This window comes from Xenopus laevis, chromosome 1S (genome assembly GCF_017654675.1).
Source record: "Xenopus laevis strain J_2021 chromosome 1S, Xenopus_laevis_v10.1, whole genome shotgun sequence".
NCBI classification, from domain to species: domain Eukaryota; kingdom Metazoa; phylum Chordata; class Amphibia; order Anura; family Pipidae; genus Xenopus; species Xenopus laevis.
In genome coordinates, this window is record NC_054372.1 from 12,647,308 (window position 1) to 12,667,285 (window position 19,978).

The window sequence follows — 19,978 nt, forward strand, 5'->3', positions numbered from 1 at the left end:
TCTGCACTACACCACTGCTTCCTAGTAAACCTTACATGATCAGCCGTTCCCTCTGCTCCCATCACTGTGTTGGACTGGCACATTATCTGCTCAACCAGAGACATTTCTAGCACCAAAACCAGCACTGACACTAACACCAGCACCAGCACTGACACTGACACTAACACCAACACCAGCACTGACACTAACACCAACACCAGCACTGACACTAACACCAGCACTGACACTAACACCAGCACCAGCACCCAGCTACAGCTAAAGAGAATAAATGACAGCCTCACTCCCATATGTAACATGATTGGATCTGGGCTGAATGGGATCTGGCAGGGCAGGGAATCTTACACATAAGAAGGTATTTCTAGGTAGAAAAGAATACACAATACTCAACACTAGAAGTATAATTTACACAAGTCAGGATGCAAAAAAAAACAGGTGCATTTCTCCATGTTTTTGCACTTTTCCCTTCTTGCTATGAATTGCCAAAGGTCTGTGCTCTGAAATAGAGGTGAACTCACAATCCGCTGTGTATGAACTGTACCTTCACCTCAAACTTTAATAATATGGTGTGACGAGTACTCATACCCAGATGTCGATTGGGTGGGTTTAAAAAACCCATCCGGATCATGGACCGCATCTGTTGGTTGAAGCGGTCCACAATCCGATCGCCCATGTACTTTTCATTGTGATCTGATCGTTGGGCCCTAGGGCCCACGATCAGATCAGCCCGATATAGCCCACCTTAAGGTGGGCATATCGGGGAGAGACTTTGCCAAAGGAGCGGATCTCCCAGTGTATCTCCACCTTTACTAAGATCAAAGGGGTGGTTCACCTTTACGTTAACTTTCATTATGCTATAGAATGACCAATTCTAAGCAAATTTTCAATTGGCCTTCATTTTTTCTTTTTAACAGTTTTTGAATTATTTGCATTCTTCTTCTGACTCTTTTCAGCTTTCAAATGGGGGTCACTGTCCCCACCTGAAAAACAAATTCTCTGTAAGGCTACACATGTATTGTTATTGCTACTTTTATTTACTCGTCGTTCTATTCATACCTCTCCTATTCATAGTCCAGTCTGTTATTCAAATCAATGCATGATTAGCAATCAGATGGCTGAAATTGCAAACTGGAGAGCTGCTGAATAAAAAGCTAAATAACACAGAAACCACAAATAATAAAAAATGAAAACCAATTGCAAATTGTCTCAGAATATCACTCTCTACATCATACTTAAAGTTAATTTAAAGGTGAACAACCCTATAAGGCCCCAAAATCACAGTTTATACATACAAATGTACAGGCTATTACTGACACATTATCTATAAGTTACCCACCAATAATTTATAAATGGGAAATACGATAAATAGGCTGCACCATAGAGTAAATAGACTGTGCCAGTACCTCATTATTATGGAGGAGAGAAACTCATATGGAATTCACAGCTTTTTTGCTGCTGCACAAGGTTGAGGAACTATTGTGAGTTGTGGTACATTCTTATTGTGGTATATTTATTACCATGGGGCCAGAGAATCAAAGACAAATACAACATCAAATCACGGGAATTACACAGTGATTTTGCCAAAATGCATTGGATTCAATGGGAAAACAAAATTGAAGTTAAAGGGATCCTGTCATCGGAAAACATGTTTTTTTCAAAACACATCAGTTAATAGTGCTACTCCAGCAGACTTCTGCACTGAAATCCATTTCTCAAAAGAGCAAACAGATTTTTTTATATTCAATTTTAAAATCTGACATGGGGCTAGACATTTTGTCAATTCCCAGCTGCCCCCAGTCATGTGACTTGTGTCTGCACTTTAGGAGAGAAATGCTTTCTGGCAGGCTGCTGTTTTTCCTTCTCAATATAACTGAATGTGTCTCAGTGGCAGGCACGTTTCAGGGGCTGCTGCCGCCTGAGGCAGCAGCCCCAATGCCGCATCGCTAGTGCAGTGAGCGCTATTGCTGCGCTAGAAGAGCCGAATTTCCGTTTTAAAAAACGGAAATTCGGCTCTTAAAGTTACCAGAGGTGGCTTTTTGCCGCCCCTGCTAACTGGCCGCTCCGTGCCGCCTGAGGCAAGATTCTCACCTTGCCTCATGGCCGGAGCGGCCCTGCTCAGTGGGACATGGATTTTTACTATTGAGTGTTGTTCTTAGATCTACAAGGCAGCTGTTATCTTGTGTTAGGGAGCTGCTATCTGGTTACCTTCCCATTGTTCTGTTGTTTGGCTGCTGGGGGGGGGGGAGGGGGTGATATCACTCCAACTTGCAGTACAGCAGTAAAGAGTGATTGAAGTTTATCAGAGCACAAGTCACATGACTTGGGGCAGCTGGGAGATTGACAATATATCTAGCCCCATGTCAGATTTCAAAATGAAATATAAAAAATATCTCTTTGCTCTTTTGAGAAATGGATTTCAGTGCAGAATTCTGCTGGAGCAGCACTATTAACTGATTCATTTTGAAAAAAATGTTTTTTCCCATGACAGTATCCCTTTAAGACATATATCTGCAATAGCGTATACATTGCTCCAGTGTTAGAATAGAGGTTGAATGAGGAGAGGAAGAAAAATAGTATAGTATAGTAAAAGAAAAGAAAAATAGTGGGCCTCTGGTCTAAGGTTTTTTTGGTGGGCCCCTGGTGTCCCAGTCCGTCACTGTCTGGGGGCTTATCACCTGGTAATTCTTTACAGGTCTCACTGACCTGGGATGTGTGTGGCTATGGTGTACCCCTAATCACTAATCACTGATCCACCCCCACCATCAGAATAATACGCATCTGGAAGTGCTGGACTGCAATGAACTGATTAACAGATAATCATCTACCTGTGTCCAGATACTCAGCTCAGTCCAGGCTACATGTTCACTTTGAGCCCCTGTGCAATAATGACAGGTGATGTCCCACCCCATTAATGTATTAAGTGTAATATATATTTAATGTACAAACAGGCTGCATAGATTACAGGGGGAACAGTTGTATCAAAGGTAGAGATTGTACCAAGACTTGTCTTATAAGTCATTCAGCCCCTAAACCTGAAGGGATTGCTCCAATATGGGGCCCCACAAAGTGGCCCTTGGGCTGCCTGCTGTTTCTTAAAGGCATCTGTGCCATTTTATTAGTCTGTATGGTCAGTATGTCAGTGATTGTTTGGGTATCAGAACATGACCCACCAGCAGCCTCCTGACTGCTAAATATAATAGGGAATTTAGTGCATTTATCTTCTCCCCCAGGGCCCCCTCTGGTACTAGGGGTTAAGGCTTGTGCCCTCCTTGAACTGAGCAACCCCAAAACTGGCCCTGTTTGTTCTCCATACCACCGATCCCTTCTGCCTCATCATCACCCCAAGGACAGGGGGTTGTTTATACAATAGAGAGCAAAGCACAAGCGCAGACACAGTCCGGGCCTGACTGAAGCCGCAGAGCTCTAGGACCCAGGTGGGAGCGAGTGTTCCAGTAGCAGCGGCTTCAGTGCAATATAAATGCTGATGTGACTCCACAGCTCATTCTCATCTCATTCTCATCATCTTCAGCTTCACTGAGAGCGGCCCCGACAACGACCCCTCAGCGACCCCAGCGGAACCTCCCCGGCCACTCGCGTCTCTCCTGTCCCTCGGCTCCCGGGTGTATGAGTTATCTGCCCCCCAGAATGGTCTGCGAGACGAATATCCTGGCGGATGATCTCCCGGGGCAGCAGAAAGAGCCGACACTAGTGGCCTCCTCGTCCCACATGATGTGGCCCCCACTAGCCAACGGCCCCCCGGCCTCCTCCCTGGCGCCCCCCAGCCTCGGCCCAGAGGGTGTCAGGACTAACGAGCAGCTTTATATCCGACAATTCCACAGCAACGACCAGGAGTCTGCCCAGAGCATATTCTATGCAGGAATCAAGGAAAGGATCCTGAGCTCGGCATTCCGAGGGTTAAAATACCAGCCCCTCCTACAGAGTTTATATGCGGTGATCATAAGTAAGTACCCCCCTGCCCTTGTATCCAATCCATTTACTTCCCATCACTCTCACATCTGTCATATCATGACCTGGAGCTCAGGTACTTGCCACCGCCACCACAGTGTTTCTCCTGTGTATATTATTTATTGCATATCATATATATATATATATATATATATATATATCAGGATTTACACTGAGGAGGATGAAGAGGACAGAGATGGCAATGCCAGTCCCTTCTCCTGATCCTGTGTAAAATATGAGTAGGGAAAGCGTGTGTGCTGAAGAGTTGCTCAGGGAGACTGGTAGCATCACGTTTATACCATGGACGGGAGGGTAGAATTGGAAGACTGGGCACTGGCAGGAGGTGGAAGACTGGGCACTGGCAGGAGGGTAGAATTGGAAGACTGGGCACTAGGCACTGGCAGGAGGGTAGAATTGGAAGACTAGGCACAGGCAGGAGGGTAGAATTGGAAGACTGGGCACAGGCAGGAGGGTAGAATTGGATGACTAGGCACTGACAGGAGGGTAGAATTGGAAGACTGGGCACAGGCAGGAGGGTAGAATTGGAAGACTGGGTACTGACAGGAGGGTAGAATTGGAAGACTAGGCACTGACAGGAGGGTAGAATTGGTAGACTGGGCACAGGCAGGAGGGTAGAATTGGAAGACTGGGCACTAAACACAGGCAGGAGGGTAGAATTGGATGACTAGGCACTGACAGGAGGGTAGAATTGGATGACTAGGCACAGGCAGGAGGGTAGAATTGGATGACTAGGCACAGGCAGGAGGGTAGAATTGGATGACTAGGCACTGACAGGAGGGTAGAATTGGAAGACTGGGCACAGGCAGGAGGGTAGAATTGGATGACTAGGCACTGACAGGAGGGTAGAATTGGAAGACTGGGCACAGGCAGGAGGGTAGAATTGGAAGACTGGGCACAGGCAGGAGGGTAGAATTGGAAGACTGGGCACAGGCAGGAGGGTAGAATTGGAAGACTGGGCACAGGCAGGAGGGTAGAATTGGAAGACTGGACACAGGCAGGAGGGTAGAATTGGAAGACTGGGCACTGACAGGAGGGTAGAATTGGAAGACTGGGCACAGGCAGGAGGGTAGAATTGGAAGACTGGGCACAGGCAGGAGGGTAGAATTGGAAGACTGGGCACTGACAGGAGGGTAGAATTGGAAGACTGGGCACAGGCAGGAGGGTAGAATTGGAAGACTGGGCACTGACAGGAGGGTAGAATTGGAAGACTGGGCACAGGCAGGAGGGTAGAATTGGAAGACTGGGCACAGGCAGGAGGGTAGAATTGGAAGACTGGGCACTGACAGGAGGGTAGAATTGGAAGACTGGGCACAGGCAGGAGGGTAGAATTGGAAGACTGGGCACAGGCAGGAGGGTAGAATTGGAAGACTGGACACAGGCAGGAGGGTAGAATTGGAAGACTGGGCACAGGCAGGAGGGTAGAATTGGAAGACTGGGCACTGACAGGAGGGTAGAATTGGAAGACTGGGCACAGGCAGGAGGGTAGAATTGGAAGACTGGGCACAGGCAGGAGGGTAGAATTGGAAGACTGGGCACTGACAGGAGGGTAGAATTGGAAGACTGGGCACTGACAGGAGGGTAGAATTGGAAGACTGGGCACAGGCAGGAGGGTAGAATTGGAAGACTGGGCACTGACAGGAGGGTAGAATTGGAAGACTGGGCACAGGCAGGAGGGTAGAATTGGAAGACTGGGCACAGGCAGGAGGGTAGAATTGGAAGACTGGGCACAGGCAGGAAGGTAGAATTGGAAGACTGGGCAAAGGCAGGAGGGTAGAATTGGAAGACTGGGCACAGGCAGGAGGGTAGAATTGGAAGACTGGGCACAGGCAGGAGGGTAGAATTGGAAGACTGGGCACTGACAGGAGGGTAGAATTGGAAGACTGGGCACAGGCAGGAGGGTAGAATTGGAAGACTGGGTACTGACAGGAGGGTAGAATTGGAAGACTAGGCACTGACAGGAGGGTAGAATTGGTAGACTGGGCACAGGCAGGAGGGTAGAATTGGAAGACTGGGCACTAAACACAGGCAGGAGGGTAGAATTGGATGACTAGGCACTGACAGGAGGGTAGAATTGGATGACTAGGCACAGGCAGGAGGGTAGAATTGGATGACTAGGCACAGGCAGGAGGGTAGAATTGGAAGACTAGGCACAGGCAGGAGGGTAGAATTGGATGACTAGGCACTGACAGGAGGGTAGAATTGGATGACTAGGCACTGACAGGAGGGTAGAATTGGATGACTAGGCACTGACAGGAGGGTAGAATTGGAAGACTAGGCACAGGCAGGAGGGTAGAATTGGATGACTAGGCACTGACAGGAGGGTAGAATTGGGAGACTGGGCACAGGCAGGAGGGTAGAATTGGATGACTAGGCACTGACAGGAGGGTAGAATTGGAAGACTGGGCACAGGCAGGAGGGTAGAATTGGAAGACTGGGCACAGGCAGGAGGGTAGAATTGGAAGACTGGGCACAGGCAGGAGGGTAGAATTGGAAGACTGGGCACAGGCAGGAGGGTAGAATTGGAAGACTGGGCACAGGCAGGAGGGTAGAATTGGAAGACTGGGCACTGACAGGAGGGTAGAATTGGAAGACTGGGCACAGGCAGGAGGGTAGAATTGGAAGACTGGGCACTGACAGGAGGGTAGAATTGGAAGACTGGGCACAGGCAGGAGGGTAGAATTGGAAGACTGGGCACAGGCAGGAGGGTAGAATTGGAAGACTGGGCACAGGCAGGAAGGTAGAATTGGAAGACTGGGCACAGGCAGGAGGGTAGAATTGGAAGACTGGGCACAGGCAGGAGGGTAGAATTGGAAGACTGGGCACAGGCAGGAGGGTAGAATTGGAAGACTGGGCACTGACAGGAGGGTAGAATTGGAAGACTGGGCACAGGCAGGAGGGTAGAATTGGAAGACTGGGCACTGACAGGAGGGTAGAATTGGAAGACTGGGCACAGGCAGGAGGGTAGAATTGGAAGACTGGGCACAGGCAGGAGGGTAGAATTGGAAGACTGGGCACAGGCAGAAAGGCTTGGAGAGGACGCCTGGCAGTATTTCTGTGAAGTCCCATTTGATTTCTGGATAGTTCTTAATAAGTTCTTAGCACTGGCTGGAAGGGTTGGAGTTGAAGACAGTTGTGTGAAGACGGGTCTAATGTGCCGTGTGATTTCTGGATAGGTGATGGGCTCTAGGCACTAGTGAGAAGGGTCAGAGATGAGGAAGACTGATGGACTCAAGGCAGTGGCAGGAAGAGATGGAGAAGACGAGTTTGGATGTAATGTCCCATGTTCTTTATGGATAGATGAATAAGAAGGAGGGTAATTTTATGATTAAATCTTAGCCAATTATGGGTATGTAATGGCAGAGAAATCCCTGAATCTGTGACTGAAAAGGAAAATGCACTTAATTATCAGTGTGTCTGTACTGCAGATGGGCAGATATGGCTGCAAAACCCAATGGGGCACTTGGCTGTAAATGCTATGGGAAGGCTGACCCTGTAGATGTAGAACTGTCACTCCTGAGTCCCTTCTTTACTGTGGTTCTGCAGAAGCTCCAGCCCTATAGATGCTGTTTCATTTTGGCCCAGATAATAAAATGATCAGCTTAGTTCTGTTCAACCAGCTCCAAGTGGACTTTGCAGGAGACAAGTGGTTCCTGAGGTTCAAGGCATTACTTGTGTGCACATATTGTGATCCCTCCTTGTTATGTGCTGCTGCCCATGAGGACCCCCGATATGGGCTACCTCTTATCTTACATCTCGGCCCAAAGCCACACCTCCTAGGAAGGTTCTGTATTATCCGGGCTCCCTGAAGCTCAGTGGTACAATGGCCAATGTGCCACCACCTTCTGAAATGTTTCCAAGTGTTGGCATACAAGCTAGATAGGGATACAAAGAATACCAGAATTGACCCTCAGTGGGGTCTTTAGCCTCAAGTACTTGCCAGGAAAGTTAACCACTGCCTCATTGCTTAAAGGAGAACTAAACCCAAAAAATGAATATGGTAAAAAATGCCATATTTTATATAGTGAACTTATTGCACGAGGCTAAAGTTTCAGCTTGTCAATAGCAGCAATGATCCAGGACTTCAAACTTGTCACAGGGGGTCACCATCTTGGAAAGTGTCTGTGACACTCACATGCTCAGTGGGCTCTGATTGGCTGTTGAGAAGCTAAGCTTAGGGCTCGTCACTAATTATCCAGCAGAAAATGAGCTTCCCTGGCTGTAATATAAACTGATGCTACAGGTTTGCTGATTATTAAATTCTGATGCTAATTGCACTGGTTTCTGTGCTGCCATGTAGTAATTATCTGTATTAATTACTAATCAGCCTTATATTGTGACATTTCTATTCTATGTGTACTGTATATTGTGAGTGGGTCCCTAAGCTCAGTAAGTGACAGCAGCACAGAGCATGTGCAGTGAATCAGCAGAAAAGAAGATGGGGAGCTACTGGGGCATCTTTGGAGACACAGATCTTTACTGCTAAAGGGCTGTGGTTGCCTTGGGCTGATACAGAAGCACAAAACATCATGTACAACATTTCTAGCTACTTCGTTAGTTAGGCTTTAGTTCTCCTTTAAGTACACTCTTAGAAACCCTTTTCCCTCATGGGCCCCTTCTGAACGGGGATACATTTTGCTCCTTTAGGGACCCAGTACTGGCAAAGTGCCTCTGACCTTCCGAGGCCAAGGCATGATATAGTCTCCAAGATATTTGGTGACCCCCTAGGGTCTAACTCATGGTTATTTGTGGCTATGGCCGCCTTCTCACTGTTACCCTCCCAACAATAACTCATGCATACAATCAATTGCAGTGCTCTCTATGTTCTCTGCTGGGATTCCTCCCTCCTCTTGGTGCAGGGCTATACATCACATTTATTAGGCTAGCTAACCTCACTCAGCACCCTGCAAGCCAGTATGAGGGCTAAAAAGACACTGGAAGAGGAAAGCAGAAATGTTTAGATATATTTATTATATCAGAATACGTAGAAAAGAAACAACTTCCATAGTAATGAGTGAGAGTCATTTCACTGTCCTGGCTGCATCTCCGACTGTTACACCTCTCGCCCCAGGTTCCCTATTCGGTGATTGGGTGCAGTAACGCGCTCTATTACGTGAAGGAAGTGGAATTGCATATTGGGAATTGGTGCAGGAGGTGTGCCCTGGAAGTTTCTGGCTGTAACATAGATACGGAAAGGGATTGGCACGCTGTGTTACGCTGCAATTTATCCATTGGCTCATTCGTTACAGGGGACAAGGCTGATAAAAACTTCATTTTCAGGATTTTACTGTTTTGAAGGTCTTTGTGGGTTCCTTTCTGGCACATTAAGGACTGACATTTTTGCTACTGGCGGCTGGTGGGGAAGTATTAGCATCCCTTTGATGTAATCTTGCAGTCGCACAATGCAGCAGCCGGCGTGTTCTATCTCTCAGTGCAGCACATGCATTCAGCAGGCTCATGCTTCAGGAGCCACATTTAAAGAACGGGCACAAGGCTTTCGGCTACCATTCTCAGCAGTTACTTAGATACAGAATAGAATCTAGGCCAATGAGACAGTGAGCAAGATTGCACCCCCCCATCTCCCCATCCCAGTGCTCTAATACAATGCAGATGTACAATAAGTGCTGGATACTTCACCCCTATGCAGATAAAGCACATGCGGTGGTGTAACTAGATATTACTTGGCCCCACAGCAAATCATTTTTCAGGCCCCTAAAATGTCTAAAGGGTAAGTTGTTTTACTAATATTTATTGAAATTGTATATAAATTAGGGCCTTATGGGGCCCCTATATGTCCTGACCCCCCCCCCCTGCAGTTGCAGGGTCTGCTTCTTCTGTAGTTGCCGCATGAGCTCATGTCTTCCCATCCCAAGAATATCTCATGAAAATTGACATTTTTGAGATTGACCTGCAAGAATGCATTTTAACCCCAAGCCCAATAACATTGTGACAAACCTTTTTGGACTCCTCTCTTTATTTCTGCTTGGGGTGGAGAGAAGGATTGATTTGTGTTGCTGGGGTGCATGTCGCTGCTACCCAAGGAATTTCATTCAAATCTTGAATAACTTCATTTCTTGGTCATTTTTCAAGTTCCTAGAAGCTGGCAGAGGTAGGGGGTCCCATGGGCTCAGTGCTGGGAGTGTTTTGCTTGAACACACTGTTAGATAGAGCCCCCCACATACACACATAGAGCCTTCACCTCTGGACTAAAGGCATTAATATTGGGATGCTCCATTGCTAGGGGTGATCCTGGCCCCTCCGCCGCCCGAGGCAGCAGCAGATGCTGCTGCCCCCCCTCCCCCGGAAATTTGCTCTTAGGGTAAGGCCAGACGAGGAGATTCGGGGAGGTTTTGTTGCCTGGCGACTATTCGCCACGTCTTTTGCGCGACTATCTCCCCGAACTGCCTCAGCGTTTTTTCCCCTTAGGCTACAGTGCAAAATCGCCTGTGCTAATGCACACGCGGTGATGCGTTTTCAATAGTCGCCCAAAGTTGCAGCATTTTTGCTGCCCCTGGTACCTAGTGGGGCGCTGCCGCCTGAGACGACAACCTCAACTCGCCTCATTGGCGAAGCACCCCTGTGCATTGCTATTGCTGAACTAAGGGCCGTGCTGGGAGCTCCAGTGCAACAAGGCTGGGAGATCTTTAATTGCCCATTGCTGCTCTTATGCCTGCCTCTTGCCACTGCCTGCAGTATTAAAATTGTTCTTCCCCCTATCACTTCATCAATAGCTGTTAGGAGGTTTCCCTGAATGGTTAATAGAGGCTCTGCAGATGTGCTCTCTCTCATTTCATTGTGCCTGACATAACAGTTATGTAAGGATGCCAAGAATGCTGACACTTAACTTTTATGTGCTCACCCTTAGCTGACACAATGAGTTGACCATTTATCTCTTCACTGAAGCATAAGCTGGTAATGTAGTTCAGAGGAGAACCTGAGCCAACCAAGCAGGACCATGTCCTACTCCTCTCCAGGGTTTAAATCTCAATAAGGACCACAGAATCTACTTATGTTAACAGTGGAGATAATAGTCTCTGGGAAGGGAGTGTGACTGTGGGATAGCAGGTATAGTAGGGAGAGATGGTGCCTATAGTAACAGTGGATAATAGTCTCTGGGAAGGGAGTGTGACTGTGGGATAGCAGGTATAGTAGGGAGAGATGGTGTCTATAGTAACAGTGGATAATAGTCTCTGGGAAGGGAGTGTGACTGTGGGATAGCAGGTATAGTAGGGAGAGATGGTGCCTATAGTAACAGTGGGATAATAGTCTCTGGGAAGGGAGTGTGACTGTGGGATATCAGGTATAGTAGGGAGAGATGGTGCCTATAGTAACAGTGGATAATAGTCTCTGGGAAGGGAGTGTGACTGTGGGATAGCAGGTATAGTAGGGAGAGATGATGTCTATAGTAACAGTGGATAATAGTCTCTGGGAAGGGAGTGTGACTGTGGGATAGCAGGTATAGTAGGGAGAGATGGTGCCTATAGTAACAGTGGATAATAGTCTCTGGGAAGGGAGTGTGACTGTGGGATAGCAGGTATAGTAGGGAGAGATGGTGCCTATAGTAACAGTGGGATAATAGTCTCTGGGAAGGGAGTGTGACTGTGGGATAGCAGGTATAGTAGGGAGAGATGGTGCCTATGAAAGGTGTCTATAGTATGGAGAGATGTTATGGATGTATACTGGGAAAGTTGCTTACTCACATTTTCTTTTATTAAGGATATTTTTAGTTTTTAGTACAGCTGCCTGTGCCTACCTCAAGACTATATTTATGTCATAGGCTACATAGTTAGATCTGCACAGCACAATAAACCAGAAACACATACACACAAGAACATTCATCATTTATACTTTCTTGATTGTGAAAGTACGATACGTGAAAATGTTTCTTCCATTGCTAGAGTTAAAGTTGGTTTTGCATTTACTTTAATAGAGAAACTCCTTGTTAATCATAAGAGAATCCTTGAGTAAATGAATTGATAGAAATATTTATCTTTAAATTAACAATGATGTGCCCATTGGTCTAAATGGATCAACAACAGGTTTGAACTTCTTGACTTTAGTCGAATTCGATTTGAGTTTTCAAGTTTGTTAAAATTGTGCGAGTTTTAGCTATTCAATTTTTTTATGAAATAATCGAATTTCGAGTAATTCGAGTTAATAAAAAACTCACATAAATTCGAAATTCGACCTTTGATAAATGTGATAAATGTGCCTCCCCATCTATTTAAATTTTTTTTTTTAGAAATTAAATAAACCTACTAGGATTGCTTTGCCTCTAATAAGGATTCATTATATCCTAGTTTGAATCAAGTACAAGAGACAGGAAATCAATAAAATCTGAATTGATTTGATTAAAATGGAGTCTATGGTTACATAGTTACATAGTTAAATTGGGTTGAAAAAAGACAAAGTCCATCAAGTTCAACCCCTTTTAGTGATGTGTGGATTTCCCCGACCCGCGCCTGACCCTAACCCGCCCTCCCTTGGCCCGTGCCTGACCGCATCCGCACTTCCGGGTTGCTTTTATAGACACACACCGACTCGCCGATGATGTCACAAAAGGGCGCAAAAGACCAACCCGGAAGTCGGCATTTGACGGTGGTGGGTGGGGAGAGCAGGAGAAGTAAAGAAGCGTGCGAGGTCAGCCCGAACCCGCCCCGACCCTCGGCCCGCGCATCACTACCCCCTTCTCAAAATTCAGAGCTGTCTCGATAACGGGTTTTTCTGATAACAGATCCCATACCTGTATAATAAAATAATCAACATGCAAATGAATAAGAAATGTCCTAACATGTAATGATGTGTATTCTGTGACTGTATTCTGCTGCTTGATGTTTGGGTTTTTCTATTCCGAAATCAACACTACATTCTCTTTTCTGACAGGTATCGTTTATTTCTCTTCCTTATCTCCATAGTAATGTGCTTTGTTGTGACCAAGTCCTTGCTGCTGACGTGCTGTATGCCCCTCTTTCTATTGGGCATGAGGTATTACTACAGTAGGAAAATTATCCTCAATCATCTCGAGTGCGCTCTACGCACGGACATGTCTGATATTGAGCAATATTACATGAAACAGCCAGGTGAGTAGAACCCCATGGAGAACAATCAGCCACTGGGTCCCTTTCCACTCTAAAAGCAGATATATCTACTTTCGGGTCAGCACCAAGAATCCGTATAGACAGGGAATGGTTATCATTTAGTTGAAGCCTGTTCAGGATGTGGCACTTGAAGGTATTTTTAGGCCTGCTGCCTATGGGTTCCATAGACTCTTAATTGTGATGCCATAATGTTGATATAATCCAGGCAAAGCGGATGCACCCCCTACATGTGAAGAGTCGGAGGGCGCTGATATTTTTAAGAAGCCCAAGAAGCTCCATGCATGCTCTGACACGGTGCCAGGCCGGATATTGTGCCTTTGCTCTGTTTCTCTCTAACTTTAAATTGTAGATGCTACCTGATTGTACAGTTTCAGAAGACTGATGCAGAGAAGAGGTACGTATATATACAGTATATATATATATATTTATTTATTTCAATTGTTCTCTTTTACTATTCAACAGCGTAACTACCTCCAGAGGGGTGGTGCCAGGTCTGGACTGAGATTCAAAATAGGCCCTGGCATTTCAGCTACACAGAGGCCCAAACCAACCCACTAAATAGTGTATGTCTATGGCAACTTACAACAGCTCCTCTGTCTGGCATTTGCCAGAACCCACAGATTGCCAGTCCGGGCATGGGTGGTGCCCAGGCACAATTCATTTTTTGGTATTTACTGTTCCTAAAGAGCAGTATGGTGAGCCACATTATATGGGGTCTACCTTTGTTCTCTAAGGCAGATGCTTTCAAACCAGGGTTATCATTTTGTTGGTCAGCAAAGGAGTCAAGTTGTCCTATGAGAGATAGAACTGCCCCTTTAATAAAATCTCTAGAACTGCTGAGCAAAATAACCGTTTTCATGACTATTTTGAAATGAGCATGTGTATCAGTGATGTGCGGGCCGGGGCGATACCCGCGGTTTTACCCGCGGGTCGGACGGGTTCGTGCCAACCCTGTACTCATCTTCACGGGCGGGTGTGGGTTGAGCTCTTCTCCTGCTCTCCCTGCCCGCCACCGTCAAATGCCACTTCCGGCTTTATAGCTGCGCGCCTGCTCACCCCGCCCCTTTTGTGGGCGGCACGGGTCTATAAAAGGAACCCGGAAGTCGGATGCAGGCAGGCGCGGGCTGAGGGAGGGCAGGTCACTTATGTGTATGAAATAAATCCTACCACCCCCACCATACCTTTCTGATTGGCAGAATGTAAATAGTATGATCATACTGGCAGAGTTTTGTGTGGCCGAATATGACTTTCTTTTTGGGAATCAGAGATTTTGTTATAGATATTTGATCCTTTAATCCCAAGGCTAGAATGCCAGATACTTCCCTCTGGGCTTGCAGAACCCATTCCTCCTCAGTAGAAAATGGTTTAGTACCGGGTCATTATCTCACCGGTAACACAGATTCAATTAGCAGCTGCCTCCGAAATAGGAATAAACGCACAGAAATAGCTGGGGAAATTAGTCAGGCTCCATTTCTTTACAGCAGGGTTTCTTAAAGGGGAACTCTGGCTTCCAAACCAAAATTTGATAAAAACGCCCACATAGCACAGAAACCCCTAATATACCCATCATCGTTATCGGTTTCTACAAAAAGTATGAATAAATGCCATTTTCTATGCTGAAATCCAGCTGTTTAACAGTTCTTCTCTTTCTGCATCATTTGAAATCCTGGCAGGGAAGGAGGGACTAAACACTGATGTTACAAATTGTAACAACTTCTCCACAGCTTACAGACAGCATGCAGGAACTACATAACCCACAATGCATTGCACTGGAATGTTCCTTTCCTTATTGAAATCACCTGTGCAGGGAATTGTGGGGTTTGGAGGATGCAGGCTGAGGACAGATGGCTATTGATACAAAGTAACAGTAGTCAGCCACCTCTGCAAAGTAGTCAGACAGATCAGCAGGAGAGCAGAGGGCTAGGCTTAGGAAACTGTTCCAAACCATTAAAAATCGTGAAAAGTCTGCATATTTTTTAATTGATGTATATTGCAAAGTTGCTTGAAATTGTGTTTACTTTTCAAAAAGCTTAAGGTATATTTTTGTGGAGTTCACCTTTTTTTTAAGGGGACCCAAATTCCACCAGTGAATTTCCATTAAGGACCCAATATTGCAATGCGCAAGTCTTTCCAACTTACAAAGTAATATTTGTTGCCCTTTGAATACTATAGGTTGTTTGCATATAAATCAGTGCAGGTCCCATCATAATTGTGTTAGTGTTGGGTTTCCTTGAAGTGATCTGTAGCTTTGCTTTGAGGGAAACTGGTGCCGATTGAATTGTCTTCCCTGCAATATGTCCATTTCTATCTACATTTAATGCCACTGGGATTATTCATTATAGGAACTAATTCAGTTTGCAATGTCTTAGCCTGAGACTCGTTTTAAAGGGCTCTTTGCTATAAATCTCATTAGACAGGTTGGTGTCGTTAAGCCTGTGAAATTAGATTTATATTCATACTATGGCTGCTTGGTTCTGGTACAAGCAAATATATTGGTTCAGTATAGTTTATGCTTTATTCTTAAATATATCCATTTTTTCTGTTTTCCCCTATGGATTTGTCTAATGGAAACAGTAAGAGCTAAATGTATATTGACCTTCCCTTTGCTTTATATTCCGCAGCTTCTATGAAGGTGTTACTACTCATCTTATAAGTTTAAGATACTCATAAAGATTTGCTCATATGTAGTTTGACCACTCAGGCACTTGCCCATGGAGAGAAGACAACATCAACAGGCTGATACAGTCCTCATCTAGATTTTTTATACTGCCTGGTAGATATAAGGTGGTCAGGCCATCGGGAAGGTCCGACCCATGGGTCACTATGCTGCTCATTGGGTCTGAAGTTGATATTGGCCCATGTTTGGTTTAGTGGATTAGCTTTATTCTTGGGTAATATGTCATTGTCTCAGCCTGGCTGGTCACAAGCACCTTAAAAGGGAAGTAATAGAATAAGGCTAGAAATGCAGTATTTTGTATACTAAACATAAACATGAACTTACTGCACCACAAGCCTAATCAAACAAATAATTTATGCTTTCAAAGTTGGCTACAGAGGGTCACCATCTTGTAACTTTGTTAAACATCTTTGCAAGACCAAGACTGTGCACATGCTCAGTGTGGTCTGGGCTGCTTAGGGATCGTCATAAATTATCAAAACAGCGCAAGTCAAATAATATCTGCCAGAAGCCGATACAACAAGACTGATTAATAATCAGAATATACAGACTGCACTGGGTCCTGTGTTGTCATGTAATCAAATGTGGATTTTATAGTTTTTGTATTGTTTAATACAAACTTTCTCCAACTCTGCAGAACAAGTGACTGCAGCAAAATAATCCTCCAAATAGAATCCCAGTTTATCTGTTTAAATCTGGCTCCATGATCTTTAGTTGGAAACAGTAAAGGGGATGTAAAGGCAAAAATAAAATCCAATACAAATCACTACACAGTCGCTGACTGCTCTACAGGGAAACAAACAAAGCTGCTTGAGTTCTGCATGGCTGGGAAGTAAGGCGGGGGCTCCCCCTGCTGTTCATAAGTATGATTGTTTCCCTGCAGAGCAGTTAGGGACCGTCTGACAATTCCTATCTACAGCAGTAAATGAAGGGAGAATTTTACTGCATACAGTCAGGTTTCTTATAATTAAAGTAATTTTTAATTAAAGTAAATTGGTTTCTTTGTCATTAAAGAGGATTTTACATTCCCTTTAATATCTCTTGTAATAACACATAGTGGCACAAGGGTTGAATTTTGAATTCATGTGAGTTTTTTAAAACTCCCATAAACTCGAAATTCAACCAATCAAATTTTACTAATAAAATTGAATTTTCTCAGCTTGGACTAATGGAATAGTCCCAAAATTATCTTAGAATTAGAAAAACACGAGTTGAAATTAAAAAATAGATTCAAGATTCAAAAATTTGAATGTCAGGAAGGCTGCAAACATCACCAAATTGATCCCTGGACATCTCCCATTGACTTATACAGCTATTCGGCAGGTTTAAGGTGGCAAATAGTCGAATTTGAGTTCTTAAAGGGCCAGACTATGATAAAACTCAAAATTCGAATTAAAACTCAAATTGAGTTTGGATAATTAACAATTTGAATTTGAGAGTTTTGACTTAAACAAATTCAAAATTCGGATTCAAAATGGTCACGATCCAGAGTCTTCCTTGTCATCCACAACACCAGGAACACGACCCATCTAAATTTGTAGGCTTTATTATGAGGCTCAGGATTCTAATTCCCGATTGGTAGGTTATTATTAAAAGGGGGACTGTCATAAAAACAAAGATGAACACAGGCTTCATTCTATAAAAAAAGGGAAATACTTGTAAAACTAAAAAGTAAAATTAAATTATAAATTTGGTATTATCTGAAATAATCAAGTCACCTCTCTCTGCCCCTCTCAGCAACATGTCTATCTACTTGCAGCTTTGTGTCTGAGTCATTTTTTTTTAAACTGACAGCTCTTATAATTACTGGTGTGTCCCCCTTTTGCCTTGATGATGGATTAGAGGTGACATACACCTACGCTGACCAAAAACTGTTCAGACAGACTGCTAAGATAGTGAAGAATAACTTGATTATTTCAGATATTGGTGTAGGACACCAAGAGGAAGAAGAAGTGAAGCCCTGATGTTTATAAGATAAGCCAATAGCCCCACGAAATTAACCTTAAAGCTAAACGGGGCATACATGTGCAGATTTTAGCCTTATATCCCACTAACGATCGTACATCACAATCTTCCGAACTGCAATTAACCATTCAGATTAAATAATGTAGTAAGAACAAATCAGATGATCTTCTGGCCATGACAGCAATTGTACAAAAGTTATGTCCGACAATTAGACACCCATTGATATAGTCAGATACTGTAGATGCAGAGAAATTATCATTAGCCGACAGAAATCTTATAACTTGTCCTATATGTTCCAATATTTAAATAGGGATTACGATCTCAGCCTGGCAATTATAGGCCAGTAAACTTGACATCTGTGGTGGGCAAATTATTTGAAGGCTTGTTAAGGGATCACATTCAAAATTTTGTCCTAATGAATGGCATTATAAGCAACAATCAGCATGGCTTTATGAAGGATAGGTCATGTCAGACGAATTTGATTGCATTTTATGATGTGGTAAGTAAGATTCTGGATAGTGGCGGGGGCAGTAGATGTGATCTATTTGGATTTTGCCAAAGCGTTTGATACTGTGCCCCACAAAAGACTGCTTTCTAAACTAAGGTCTGTTGGGCTTAATGAAGTCGTTTGCACGTTGATAGGAAACTGGCTACAGGATCTGGTACAGAGGGTGGTTGTTAATGGGACATTCTCTACTTGGAGTAAGGTTCTTAGTGGGGTCCCCCAGGGCTTGGTATTGGGTCCACTTTTATTTAACTTGTTCATTAATGACTTAGGGGACGGTGTTGTAAGTAATGTATCAGTGTTTGCAGATGACACAAAACTATCCAGCCCAATTAATTCCATCCAGGATGTGGCAACAGGATCTTGAAAAACTGGCAATCTGGGCAGCTAAGTGGCAAATGAGAATCAATGTTGACAAATGTAAAGTCATGGACCTGGGATGTAAAAATATCCACTTATACCTTAACGGGACTGCACTAGGCAAATCCATTATGGAAAAGGACCTTGGAGTCCTTGTAGATGATAAACTTGTCTGTAGCAAGCAATGCCAGTCAGCAGCATCAAGGGCAAATAAGGTCTTGAGCTGTATTAAAAGGGGCATAGAGTCACGGGAGGAGGGGTCATTCTTCCACTGTATAGAGCACTGGTAAGGCCCCATCTAGACTATGCCGTACAGTTTTGGTCTCTATCACTCAAACAGGACATTATTGTATTAGAGAGGGTACAGAGAAGGGCAACTAAGCTGGTAAAAGGTATTGAAAATCTTAGCTATGAGGAAAGACTGGCCAAATTGGGGATGTTCACTCTGGAGAAGGGGTGATATGATGACTATGTAGAAATATATAAGGGGATCATATAATAATCTAATGATTTATTTACCAGTAGGTCTTTCCAGCTGACACAAGGTCACCCATTCCGATTAGAAGAAAAGAGGTTCCGCCTAAATATTTGGAAGGGGTTTTTTACAGTGAGAGCTGTGAAGATGTGGAATTGTCTCCCTGAATCAGTGGTACAGGCTGATACATTAGATAGGTATAAGAAGGGGTTGGATGGTGTTTAGCAAGTGAGGGAATACAGGGATATGGGAGATAGCTCATAGTACAAGTTGATCCAGGGACTGGTCCCATTGCCATTTTGGAGTCAGGAAGGAATTTTTCCTCCTCTGAGGCAAATTGGAGAGACTTCAGATGGTTTTTTTGCCTTCCTCTGGATCAACTGGCAGATAAGTAGTTAATAAAAAAAAAAAAGAGGGGGTGGGGGGGCAGGTAGGCTGGGGGAAGGAGGGAGGGGGGTCTACCCAGGGTAGGGGAGAATTCTCCTTTAAGAAAGGTCTGATTTGACTGAAACTTGATTGTTGCACTAATAAGATTTTTTTTTTATTTTTAAAACAAGTCCTGTGAGTGCTGACTTATCTTGTGGATGTACTTGCTGAACTATTTTTCTGGCACCCAGGCACAGGTCTGTTTTGGAGAGTGTACATTACTATATACTGTATATACACATGAGTATGTTCTACTTTTGTAGAGCTGCTAATTGTACAAGTCCCCAGCATATTCAGAGCACACATATAGGGCGTCCATGTTTGTTATCCGTCTCCCCTTTCAGCAGCTGATAAACATGAGGCGAATGTCATGTCAGCAGGAGCTTGTGGCACAGACATTCCCTTTACTCACACTACTAATAATAACAATGCATCAAACTATCAGAGACTCTGTATTCCAAGGGCAACATTTTATTATAATGATTTCCATC

The 19,978-nt window shown here is 44.4% G+C and overlaps 1 protein-coding gene across 1 annotated transcript in view; it reads left to right on the forward strand.

Moving 5' to 3' along the window:
* The first annotated feature begins 3,337 nt into the window (after nt 1–3,337).
* Nucleotides 3,338–19,978, forward strand: part of nat8l.S (N-acetyltransferase 8 like S homeolog) — a 33,624-nt gene continuing 16,983 nt past the window's right edge. Inside the window, exons 1-2 of the mRNA XM_018243010.2 lie at nt 3,338–3,958; nt 12,897–13,061. Coding sequence (XP_018098499.1) covers nt 3,622–3,958; nt 12,897–13,061 — 502 coding nt within the window. The 5' untranslated portion in view covers nt 3,338–3,621. The remainder of the gene's footprint in view (nt 3,959–12,896; nt 13,062–19,978) is intronic.